The 12,942-nt window shown below is 35.4% G+C and overlaps 1 protein-coding gene across 6 annotated transcripts; it reads right to left on the bottom strand.

The window, feature by feature from the left end:
• Positions 1-2,096: 2,096 nt before the first annotated feature.
• LOC148843053 (Cysteinyl-tRNA synthetase, class Ia family protein) lies at positions 2,097-12,427 on the bottom strand. Of its 6 annotated transcripts, none has more exons than XR_016103776.1 (12): positions 11,842-12,419; positions 11,338-11,401; positions 8,387-8,548; positions 6,516-6,686; positions 6,134-6,415; positions 5,916-6,041; positions 5,262-5,462; positions 5,073-5,174; positions 4,608-4,876; positions 4,240-4,344; positions 3,929-4,004; positions 2,097-2,849 (listed from the first exon to the last, which is right to left on the bottom strand). XR_016103776.1 is itself a non-coding variant. In XM_088959732.1 (10 exons), exons 1-9 carry the CDS (start codon positions 12,261-12,263, stop codon positions 4,643-4,645), a joined length of 1,764 nt encoding a protein of 587 aa, XP_088815858.1. In that variant the 5' UTR covers positions 12,264-12,427; the 3' UTR covers positions 2,097-2,849; positions 4,608-4,642. The 6 variants fall into 6 exon arrangements, 2 of the variants coding, with proteins under 2 accessions (XP_088815858.1, XP_088815859.1); XR_016103777.1 differs by having other exon boundaries at positions 4,240-4,330; XR_016103778.1 differs by lacking the exon at positions 2,097-2,849 and having other exon boundaries at positions 3,416-4,004; positions 11,338-11,405; positions 11,842-12,427.
• Between the last annotated feature and the right edge of the window lie 515 nt (positions 12,428-12,942).

The following is a 12,942-nucleotide window of genomic DNA, read 5'->3' as shown; positions in this document are numbered from 1 at the left end:
CTATCATCATCTCTCGTTGGGTTAACTTCCAGAAATATATACTTGTAATTATCTTACATCCCAAGTCTCGATGTAGGCAAAGTGTGCAGTATTTGTTAATAAGGCCTTCTTTGTTTGCAGTGGCCATGGAATTTCAGACTGCAAATAGTGTGAATTAATCAGACTTTAAATGGTTGAGTGTGAATTTCGGTTTTTTTTTTAAAAAAAAAAGAGAAATTTATTCATGGGGGGGTTAGACACATAAACCTTATCCCTCAAGCTAAACAATACAAGAGAACATAATAACCTCTTAAGAAACTTAAAAACAAAACATAATTCTAGTGGATTATAAACTTTATTCAGCCTTAAGGATCTATGCGGTTTTCAGAGGCTTAGTTGAGCCCCATTCTTTAGATTTATGACCCTTCTTTTTCCTCTTCATGGTGATAAAACCTGGATGAATAGTCCTTTGTTTGTATGAAGTAAGATAGGAAGTAAAAATGATGTGACCCCATCTATATATATATATAAGAGAAATTAAGAGGAAAGAGATCGAGGAGGTGAGGGATCCTCTCACCACATAGCTCACATGTACCCATTTCTTTTTTTTTTTTTCTCACACGTGCATATTTATTTATAAATTAAAGGGTTAAAAACTTAAACATCCCCTCTATTTTTTTATAGGACTTAAACCTACCCTCTCATAATGAAATGCCGCTATATTTAACAGAATTGATGAAAAGACATTTTTATCCCTCATTATGCTTCAATTCTCAAAGAAAACCAAAGCTACAGTTTTCGTGATAGCCGTGTTATATGTCTTGTTGGAAGAAGTAGATTAAAGGGGCCTCGGCCGGAAATGAACAAGAAATTTGGGGCAGATTAAAGGACCTCAGTGGAGGACCAAAAAACAGAAACAGGAAGCATGATGACAGGGTTTTTTTGGTTCATAAAGAATGAGTCTTGGATGTTCCATCTAGTTATCAAACTAAACCTAGGAGCAGAATATCAGATTAACCACTTTTTTTATTTTTTCTTCAAGGAGTACAAGCTAAAAATCATGATGAGGTTTATTATTCCAATAGAATATATTGTTTTAATCAAGGTTCAAAGTATCGTTACATATCTACCCATATTGGCTGATACGTATCGTTCCGGGACCCTTTCAATACGTCCCTACAGTGGGTGTATCGTGGGTCTGACCGGTTCAGGGGATGGAGGGGTCCTGGACTGGCTCTCCTAAACCAGTTTTGAAAAAAAATAAAAAATAAGTAAAAAACAAGTATCGAAACACCCAATATACCACTACTGGCATATCAGACGTATCGATATTTTGAACCTTGATTTTAACAGGATAAACATATATAGGGGTAGTAGGAAAAGATACGGAGAGTGGTTAACACTCAGAAACACATCATTTATGTTAAATGAATCAATCATGGAAATTCAAGAAACTTGTAGATTGAAAACTACCCCTAGATTTTACATCCATTTGGAAGGAAATTCCTAGATATTCTTTTGCTAAATAGAAAATCCTAGTATATTTGTAACAACTATTTCTGAATCCTACGAAAACCATATTGAAAGATAGCTTCTAATTTCTTGTCTTTCAATTCCTTCCAATGCTCTATAACTCTCAATCCATAACACTGAAGAAAAAAAGTCAAAAAGAACCGAGGGAGGGGCAATATTGGGTTTCTTGAAAATTGTAATAAAATTTAAAAGTTTACATAACAGGATCTCAACGGATTGCTAACAACGGATTGCTAACAAAAGATAGCTTCTAATTAGGCATCGATGCCAATTTCTGAAGAAACGATGCCATGTAGGTGTCACGTCAGAAAAGATGGTGCTTTAGAAAACAGCCTCTTATTTGGTCTCGTTTTAGTATAAAAAACATGCTTCAGACCACACATTGGAAATCAGGAAAATGTGGTACGAAGAAACTAGCTTCACAAAAGAAGAATATCTTCACTGAATGAAAGTGTACTTGGACTTTGTGATTCCGAATTTTCACCAAAAAAGTTTTTTTTTTTTTTTCTTATATGAGTTCCACCTTGCAAAGCCAGAAATCGCTGCATGAAAGCCCTCCAAATGGGCACTAACTACATAAGTGGCTTAATCATCTGTTTTATTTGGTGAATTAGCTTCGCCCTTTCTTTATGGGAGCCTGGTTCTGCTGTTCGCATCACTGTATATCACTTGTTACATAACCAATCACAAGTGAACACACTCCTGGCTTCTCTACTTGGTCAAGCAAGCAAAAGAAAAGTAACAAAGCAATGCAAGCGAAACACAGAAATGCTATAGGCAGAAAATACACTTCGGTTCCTGGCAGTTTTGGGGCACCCCGGTGCTTGACTGTTGTCAATGGTACAGTGATCCTTGCTTTTGGGACTGACTCAGGGTGGTGCCGGACGAGGCTCAGAAATAAAATGGTAAGGTGTTGCTAGATGATCCGGAGGCTCAGAAAACAGAGTTGGACCTCCTATCTCCTGGTTGAACAAAAAGGTAGATGAATTCTCATGCATTCCACTCTAGCAAAATTATTGAAGAAATACCAAAAAAGTGTTGCAAGGAACCAGAAAATCGAATTATTGATGTATCAAGGTGTGAAGAGATGAGCTTATCTGGCATAAAGGAGCTTGACGCGCTTATCTACCAATTGAAAGAATTGACAAATCTAATTCAATTAGAACTGATAGGGCTGGAGTGCTGGACTGTCTGCTTTCAGCTTCAGACCATTGGTGCCAATTGCAGACACATGGTTGAAGTTGGACTAAGACAGGAGTGACTGATGGAGGCATTGCTGGGTTGGTTTCTGCCATTGCAGCTTCTCGTACCAAGCTTGCATGCCTCAAGTTGTAGTCCTGTAATTTAATCACGGAGAAGGACCTTTGATCAGATTGGTTGCTTCTAATGGAACTTGATCTCACTGATTGTAGTGTAGTGGTGTAACAGATACCATAGAGCTTGAAATTTGATGAGAATTTGCTTGAAAGCCAGTTCTACTCTGGGAAACTATAATTCACAAAAGATTTTCGAACACTTGTTTCCAAGGCTTAATTTTTTTTAATAAAGTTGGACCGAAAATATAGCTTCCTTCTATTTTATTGCTGGGGGTGGGGGATGCAGCAATGAATTTACTTTGGACTCCATAGAACAGTCAGTATCAAATCCACGTAAAAATTAAAATAACCCAGATTATAAGTAATTCAATTGACTGAAAAGGCGTCCAAGTGAGTCCTTAAAAACGGAATGACCAAGGCTTTGTGCTCTTTACTGCAAATTTGAGTTAACTCAACCCAACCTGGCACATATAATACCAAAATGTACAAGAGATGCTCGGTTGCAGAAATGAATTTGTGACCACAACAAAGGAAAAGAAACAACCATGGCCAAAGATTTTCCATTTTGGTAAGAGTATACAGAACAATTTTCGAATCATTCAGAAATACAAAGTTGCATGATTAAAATGTGAACATGAGTTAAACTATTACTAAAGCAGTGAACAATCAAGAAATGATAATTTTAAAAAATTCAAGAAAACAAGATATAACCTTCTCTTTGAAGAAATGCCGATCAACATCAAACTGGGTACCCGATTTGCACCCTACTTGAAGACTAATCCAACTACATGGTCTCTCACATCATATTCAGCCATCCCTTCTAAGGAATCACTACTTCCCAATACAGTTCATTCCCAACTCAGTTCTGTTCCCAGTAAATGCTCCCAACATTGTCCCAACAAACTATTAGAGTCGCACATTGGGAACATCTCACATGAATGACAAGGGAAATGTTCCCAATGTGCAGCTGCAGCTGTTGGGACAGTGTTGGGAGCGTTTGGTTGGTAATAGCAGTTCCGTACCCATTCATTCCTATTACCTCCAATCTTCCTAAAGAATCAAAAACAAAAAAAAAAAAAAAAACAAAAAGAATTTCTGACCCCTCAGTCCTGTGAATCAGGCCATTCAGTAAGGTGATGGTGAAGGACTATGTCAAAGCTTTTTTACCCAAGATACCTGCAAGAGGAGTTCAACTGATTGGACCAAAGCTTAAATTCTGGATGATGCAAGTTCATTCTCAGAAATTGCTCTAATCTGATGCCATACTAATGCCAACATATTCAGAGCACATGATAAAGATATATGGGCAGAAAAAAGGTTACATATAGATGTTTATATTACCTACAAAATCAAACTTAATATATGATACACATTATTAATTAATAGCGCAACGTGTCAACTAAACACCAACCTCTAGTGAATAGACGTGGATTGTGGAGGAGATAAGTTAATTGATTATGTTGTGCTGCAGTCCTAGGGTTTTGAATTGAATCCCTGAATTTCTGCATGAACAAAACTATAATGCAAGGAATCATATTCAGATCCTCTAAATTCGGCAAAATTAACTATACAATCACAGTCCTCAATAATATGGCCAAATCAATTAACAGCATCTTTATCTATGAAGCTTCAGGGAGTTTTCCCCCGACTCACAATTAATTGAAAAAAATACTATATATGATAAATAATATATTACACTGAAGCAGCATTTCAAAGCTCAAAAAACTGGCTCTTAATTTAGTGGTGTGGTGAAATCCAAACCAGATATCAGATTTATACCAGTAGGGCATGACAATATTGGCCCTAGAAGCCATTCAACTAGAAACTTGATGCTCTCGCAGTGACAGTGGCACACTTGGTCTCCATGTTGTCCCATCAGGACCATCCATTAGAGCAATACCCACTGCAGCCAACTCTTTCCTGATTCCATCTGATTTCTCATATTCCTTATTCATCCTTGCTGAAGTCCTTTCCACAATTTTCTGCAGAACTTGATCTTCTGTCAAGTCTGCTCGCTTCAATGCCTTTTCCCTCAATTGCTGCAAAGCCTGTACAATAGAAATGGAAATTTTAATTGAGAAAATATACATAAAACAGTAGGCCATGTAACCGAGCAACTTTCAATTCCACATTCAACAAAACATGAACATCTAGCTCAATTAACAGGAATACTGCAATGCAAGCAAGAGCTTCAGTTTCAAGTACATATTTTCTACCAAGAAAAAATTAATATAATTAACAGACCTCGGAATAACTTGTAGGCATCAATCCAAGAACAGTCAAAACATTCCTAATTTCCCTTTCAAGAGATGAAACAGATTCAATCCGTAGTGCCTGCTTCTTCCCCTGGAAGACTCGCTCAATTAGAAACAAAATCGAGTTCTGAATAAAAAATTATTGGTGCACTAATCAGTGGATGAGAAACAAACATACTTTACGAGTATGCAGGAGATCATTAATAGTTTTCAGTGGTTCAGATAGTGCAGCCAAAACAACAGGAGTGTGAAGATCATCAGACATAGAAGTCTGAAAATCACTACGGAATTTAATGATGCAACTCAAAGTCTCAGGTGGAAGAGAGTCCTGGATTGCTCCATCATGTTGGCATAACATCTCTTCACAATCACGTAATGTCTGCAAAGATTAAAAGTCATGAAATTACTCAACAAACAGATGTGTCTTTTGTCCAAGTAGAACTTATCTAAGTTTTTTTTCTTTTTTTTTTTTTTTTGAGAGAGAGAGAGAGGGATAAAAAGATTGTATGTGAAACCTGTCCAAGTTTTTCCTTTCTTGTTTTTCTTTTTTGATCAGTGAAAACTTTATTTCCAATAAATTGTACAATTTTAGAATTATCTTATAGAATGCTTCCTTAAATCACTGAAAAAAATATGGATTCTAGGAGAACTAATTACAATAAACCAAAGAACTATTTTTCAATTAAACAGCAAAATGCAGAGAACTACTTATCATGATAAGTTTACAGCTGAAGAGGGAAATAAATAAAAGAAAAGAATATGAATCTACAGTAGACTCCAAAATTTTTAGAACACTCAAATTATGTGGAGAACAAATGATGGTGATTATTACCTGATAGATATAGAAAACACGATCCGATGCACTTTCAAGCAGTGCGACTGAGTAATTTATTGGTGATCTATAGTGAGTCCCCAGCAAGAAAAGCCTCAAAACCAAAGGATGATATAGGTCTATAACCTGAACAACACCACAGATAAAATAAAATAAAATCTACCAAAATAGGTTAAAGAAGACCACCAAAAGTAAATGAGTACTTGAATTTCCATTACCTGACGAATTGTGAAAAAATTTCCAAGTGATTTGGACATCTTCTCTGAGTCAACAGTGACAAATCCATTGTGCATCCAATAGCTTACATTGCTCTGTCCACAGGCTGCACAACTCTGAGCAATTTCGTTTTCATGGTGGGGAAAAACAAGATCCATCCCTCCACCATGAATATCAAAAGAGTAACCAAGATAAGCAGCACTCATCGCACTGCATTCAATATGCCATCCCGGTCGTCCAGGTCCCCATGGACTCTCCCAGAATGGCTCTCCCTCCTTTGCAGACTAGAACCAGTAAAAGACACAGCTATAAGTATCTTGGGCAGAAATCAACACAAATAGATTACAGATTACTAGACGAATCAGAGCCTTTCCATCTACTTACTTTCCATAATGCAAAATCAGCAGGATTTTGTTTCCTGGAATCCACAGCAACCCTTTCACCAGCTCGATTATCCTCCAATTTCCTGCCAGATAGACATCCATAATCAGGGAACTTGTCTACAGAAAAGTATACATCCCCATCAATTCTGTAGGCACAACCATTATCAAGAATCTGTCAAATAAAACAAATAAAACAAAAATCAGTTATCTTCCATGCATGGTTGAATTTAATTAGAATATCACTGCCATAAAGAATAAATATTTTTTTATTGGAAGCAGTAACTTTCATTACTGAAAAGAGTACATCTGTCAAGCACTCATTACTGTAGTGCTGATCCCATAGACCCCACAATTAATTCAGAGATTACAGCATCACCTAAAACAAGTTTCCCATAAAGAATAAATAAAAAATAAGAAATAAAAAGGATAATAAAGAGTAAGAAAATCCATCAGCATAGATGAATAGGAAAACTCAATATTGTTTATGAATGCATGTGTTCACAACTACAACCTCAAAAAATTCAAACAAATCAGTGGTAAGCATTCATTATCAAGAGTCGATTCCAACAACCTACTTATGATTCTCTGGAATCTATTGCTTATAGTTAAAGCACACAAGTTTCTTTCCTAAATCTTAAACTGAAACACGGAAATTGGTGTTTTAACTCCTAAATGCATGCTTTTCAGTTCTAAATCCAGGGAAAGATCATGAATATAGCAGCAAAAGCACAACGTGATGATACAGCTTGTGTTTTTGTTTGTTTTTTAAATTTCCCAAAGTTGGCATATGAAATGGATATGCACCTAACCTTCTGCATTTTTTTACACAAAGTGGTCATCTCTCAAATAGCAATCATGCTATCTCCTCGAAGCAATAACCCTTGGAATAATTCCTATACTGCAGGAAATTCAACTTATTGAACTGGTCTTTCATTTCATATGTACTTTGTGTCACATTTGGAAGGATCATACCCTATATTTACTCCTGATCATTCAAGATCGTGGGAGTTGGGAGTGGTTGACTGGACATGAACCTAACCTTCTGCACTTTTTTTACACAAAGTGGCCTCCTCCCCCCACCCCCCAAATTTTGTTTCACATTAGAAGTTAAATTAATGTTATAAGCTTTTCTATGAATGTAGATTATGGATTTAAGTTAGATTTTAAAATGGTCAAAGCTATTTCTTTAATGTAGAATAACCAAACTTTACATGTAAGATTATAAATGGAAAGCTCATTTCTCATTAGCCAACAGGGATGCTATAAGATAATATTTCCCCCCATCCCAGTGGGCATACATTTTTTGCAAAGAGATTTGATATACAAGCCTCTAATTGGGAAAATGAGCATTTATACTTGAAAGAATATGCATATTGATAGATACCCAACTACCTGAGGAATCACCATGAAAATCTTATGAATAACCTCCTACAGGTTTCATAATAGTTAAGAGACTGCACATGGATAGTTATATTCTTATGGGAAATTTTCCAAGGGATGAGACCAAACCCACAGTTTGAGGTGTTTTTCTTTTGGGTAAGTATGATAGATTGAAATTACAGTTTAGGGCATATTCATATGAATCTTTGCAATCGAAATGGTTGGGGGAAGGATTGGAAATTGTAATCTTGCATTTTATATATTTAAAATTCCAAGTTGATCCACCTAGATAAATAATACAAAAAATTAACAGTTTAGAGGAATTTTTTGGGGTATGTAAAACAGGATTGAACCTGCAAATTAAGGTTTTCAACATAAAACACCATTAAAAAATCAGATCATACTACATCAGAATACCAGAGAAAAGGACCTCTACTGCCATTAAATGATCAATTAAATACCTGTTTTCAATTATAAAAAAAAATTAAGTACCTGTTTAATCATATAAATAATTTGAGGCATGTGGTCAGAGACACGTGGTTCCACAGAAGGGGGGAGGCAATTGAGATACACCATATCATGATGGAATTCCTTGCAGTAACGTCTGCTTAGACTTAATGGATCCTCTCCAAGGTCATTTGATCTAGCAATTATCTACAGCATTCCAGGAGTGCATAACTCAGCACAATATCATAACTACGCAAGAGAACTAGTTTTCTTCATGTTCCACAGCATAAAATAAAATACAATTAAATTAATTGTCAGTATGGTACCATACTGACAAATTCATGGAACAATGAAATGGCAATTTACTAATAAATGATCCACAAATTGAAAGTAAGATGAAAAAGAAGAAATTTGAAGCTAAACATGAATATTAAAATAGGGTACAGTACCAAACTGTCAAGTGTGAACTTAACAAAAAAAAAGAAAGAGCTTTTACATGTATGACTTGGAAGTGCTAGTGAATTGATAATTCACAAATTGAAAACTATAGACAAGATGGTGAGTCTGTTCAGTGTCTGGAGTAATAACAAGTTCCAATATAAGGTATCTAACAGGAACAAAATAATTTTCCATATATAGCATCATTTTTTTAACAAACATCATTCTCCATTATAACAAATCCTTTGATAATCCATTTTTTTCCTTTTCTTCTGAAGCAATATTCCTCATATAAGGTAAACTCATCAAATGGCTTAACTCATATGCACTACTGTCCTAGCCTTGGTTTGACAAATTCTAGGGGAAAAGTACAATATGATGCATTAGAATGTTCAGTCTAGAAGAAATCTCAATTACCACTTCTGTTTTCCAGGTGAACTCATCATAATCTTTTCAAAATTAGAAGCACATATGATCATACCCTGTTGTTTCATTAAAAGTAAAAGGCTTTTTAAATATATTCCATTATGTGAAAAAGTATTTTTCCTTTGAAAATAGAAAAACTGTTTCCACAAAATTTGTTAGAACAGAAGTCAAGAAACTTTTGATTCATATGATCACATCATAGAGTAAAAGCTTTAATTTCAAGACGTATGCTTTGAGGCCCAGTGTTCCATTCATGATTGGTAACTGCTAAACTATTTTTATATAAGGTTAATCATGCTCTCACCCTTCTTTTATACAAGTAGTGCAAATTGTACTATTAACCACTACAAAACATTAAGTTTATATGGGAAGGTTAATGTGGCTTGCAACCAATGTTGTAAAAGGCATTTATTTTAAAGACAATTACAGAACCTACCATCTTCAACCAATGTTGTATCAGGAGAAACCGAGAAACATTAGACCATATGGCAGAAGAGCACGACTTGAACCTCATCAGACCTCTTTTGTTAATTTTAGAGAAACATAAACTAATATATATATATATATATATAAAGAAATGTTCAGAGAAAGATTGTAATTTTTTACAGAAATATGTATACATGATTTAACCATCACATAAATAAATAAGTTAGATTGTAAAAGTGCACAAGCTGTGATTAACCTTTCTATTTTTTTACATAGTGCATAACAATAAAATTAAAAAAAAAATCAATTCATATCAAGATGGTCATAAAGCAAATGTTTTAATCCAACAAATGATCATAAAATTACATTAGAAAAAAATTATCTCACATTTTATAAGCCCTTCACCACCATTTACTTGAAAAGCTCTTAATAAAAGGACCATAACCCAATGATGTCCCATCTATCTGGATTCTTGGGAAGGGTAGGCTGGATATGGACCTAACCTTTGGCATTTTTTGGCACAAAATGGCCGCTCTCAGATTTTAACCTCCCTGATAGTTTAAATAGCACCAAGCAATTGCTCCAATTTGCAAAGATCTTAATGTAAAATAAAATCATTAAATGGGTTTAAAACCCATAAGGCACATCTAAGGTGGGATGCATGTTTTTAGTCTTGTGATTAAAAAAATAAGATCTTGGCCTTGTGAAGAGAACTGTACTTCAATAACTATGTAATCAGATCAGTTTGTTTTCGTTGAGCCATGCATTTAAGTAAACCTTAAAGAGCCTAAGATGCCTTTTGAAATATTAATTTTAACCAACTGCAGAATAGCTACACTTTAAGCAAGGTGTTCTTCTGGAGAAACTTTCCTAGTTAATATGCGTTGAACGGTTCAAAGAATCTTTAATGGAGAGACCTTTGCAAGGACAGAAATATGTCATGCATTTAGAAAGACCAAAGACTAAATGAATTATTTAAAAGGGAAAACAACAGTTTAGTTCTTATCATCTTTACACAATTTGGTAAATGATTTCACCCTTAAATATCTTACAGAATTTCCTATGAATCTTGGAGACACATGTACAAAGGTTACCACTGGATGTATATACATTGGCCCTTAGAAAAATATGTATGAAAAATTCCAGTGAATGAATTTTCTATTTTATTTGTTTGTCTTCAGAAAAAAAAAATCCACTGACACATAATAAAGACCGCAAATCTGATTAAAATGTAAAGCAATCTTTTCCCAAGAGAGAGAGACACTTGATAAATATCTCAGTTTTGATTCTGTTGCTGATCAAAAATAAATAAATATCTCAGTTTTGATTCTATAGTTATCTATGGAGAATGTGGCAGCCTTGATTGAATCTGCAAGGATTCAGAAGACGAAACTCTCTGATCTAAGCAAGAGCGAGGTCATAAAAAGGGCCATGCCCCCTTATTATTGACCAATGGCATTGCATGTGACCAGTACAGAGTGGACAAGGTAACATCAAGCAGAACTGGGAAACACGAACCTATGCAAGTCATTATCAGATAAAAGACAAACACTATCTCATCCTGCCATTCAATATAAGGATTTAAGGAATATATTTCAGATCCATCAGGCAGGCAAATGCTTGAACAATACCATCATCATCATTCTCCAACAAATGCCCAATGAATAGAACTTAAAGAAATTTATTTTCAATAGAAACGTGCTCACCTTGTCATCAACATCGGTGAAGTTGCGTACGTAACAGACATCATATCCCAAATACCTTAGATATCTGTCTAATTTCCAAACAATTACAAAGTAAAATAATTAGTTGCAAAAAGATGGGAAAAAAAAAAGAAAGAAAGATGGGATAAACAGTCAACAAGCAAGAGCAACTCATTCTAAATAAAGTTTGTAACTTTGAAGTGTGAAGTTTCTAAAATGGGGGAACCCACCCCTAGTCGTAAGCAAGAGAATGTAATTTAGCCCCGTAGAAATGGTGTTTACAAAATAAAAGATACCAAGCATTAATTTCAGAAACAAAAGTTAGTAATAATTTAGCAGAAAATGTAAAAAAAAAAATTATAGCTAATTTGGGGTTGCGGAATCGAAGCTACCGCAATTAAAGGTTTGCAAGAACTACTATTGATTGAAACACCCAAAAAGAAAAATAGAAACTCAAATTGGGTCCAAAAGAGCAAAACAAGGGATCCAAGAATTTAAAAAACTAACCTATACAGGACATCGAATGAGACATAGACGCGGGCATGGCCGATGTGACTGAGGTCATAGGCGGTAATGCCACAAACATACATTCCGACTTTACCAGGAATCTTGGGCTTGAAGAGTTCCCTCTGTCTACTCATGGTATTGTATAACCAAAGCTCCGAACTGGGTCCTTGTTGCTTCTCTCCATCGTTACTATGATTACTTTCGTTATCAACAGAAGATTGAGATTCCAAAGAGCTGAAGCAGCAGAAGCTCTGACGGCGATTATAATTGTTTTCTTTGTATCTGAAGAAAAAGGCGTTAATGGGATGTCGCTTCATCAGAGAACGATGATGGTTGTGGATTGGAATCCTCCTTTTCGCACCAGAGAACTGAGATGCATGGAATAGGACCAACGGCCGGTAACACCGAGGTAGCGTTGCCATCCCCCTGCTGCAGTTCTCAGTAACTCCCCAGATAACTTCTTTAGCCTTGGACCCTCTAGAGGATGTTCACGGCTAGGAAGAGTAGTGAACCGGAATTATCTAACAACGGAAAAAACTATCGATAGACGATTCAGTGTATGAGACTGGATCCGCTGCACTAGATGGGCTAAACTCCGGACTGTTTAACGTTTTTATTTGGGATAAACTCTAAATACCGCCTATAGTTTGTGGTCTATCACTTAACTCCCTAAACTATATTTTGTATCGAATTCATTCCAAACTTTTATCTGATGACTGCAAAATACCGCCTGGATCTTTGGATTTACTTGGGACATCATTTGGATGAGCTAGATTAGATGAATCTTGAAACACCATTTAGATGGGTTAGGTTAGATGAAATTTTGATGCACCATTTGGATGGCTGAGATTTATTAACTGGTTTCAAAAGACTTTTATCGATGGTTCAGATCTTAGATTTTACTTCTATACATTACATTGCTAGATTTTTAAGAGAATTTCATGCATTACTTGTATGGTTGAAATTAATTAAACTCATTGTATCATTTAGAGGGGCCAGATTAGATTAGACGAAATTAAGTTTTGATACACCATTTTGATGGTTGGATATGTTAATTGATTTTAGGAGGCCATTTTGATGGTCAGGTCTTAGGTTTTATTG

The sequence above is a fragment of the Nelumbo lutea genome, chromosome 8 (genome assembly GCF_056320005.1).
Source record: "Nelumbo lutea isolate HS-2025 chromosome 8, American lotus-T2T, whole genome shotgun sequence".
Lineage (NCBI taxonomy): Eukaryota > Viridiplantae > Streptophyta > Magnoliopsida > Proteales > Nelumbonaceae > Nelumbo > Nelumbo lutea.
This window is presented reverse-complemented; position numbering and strand designations above follow the sequence as displayed.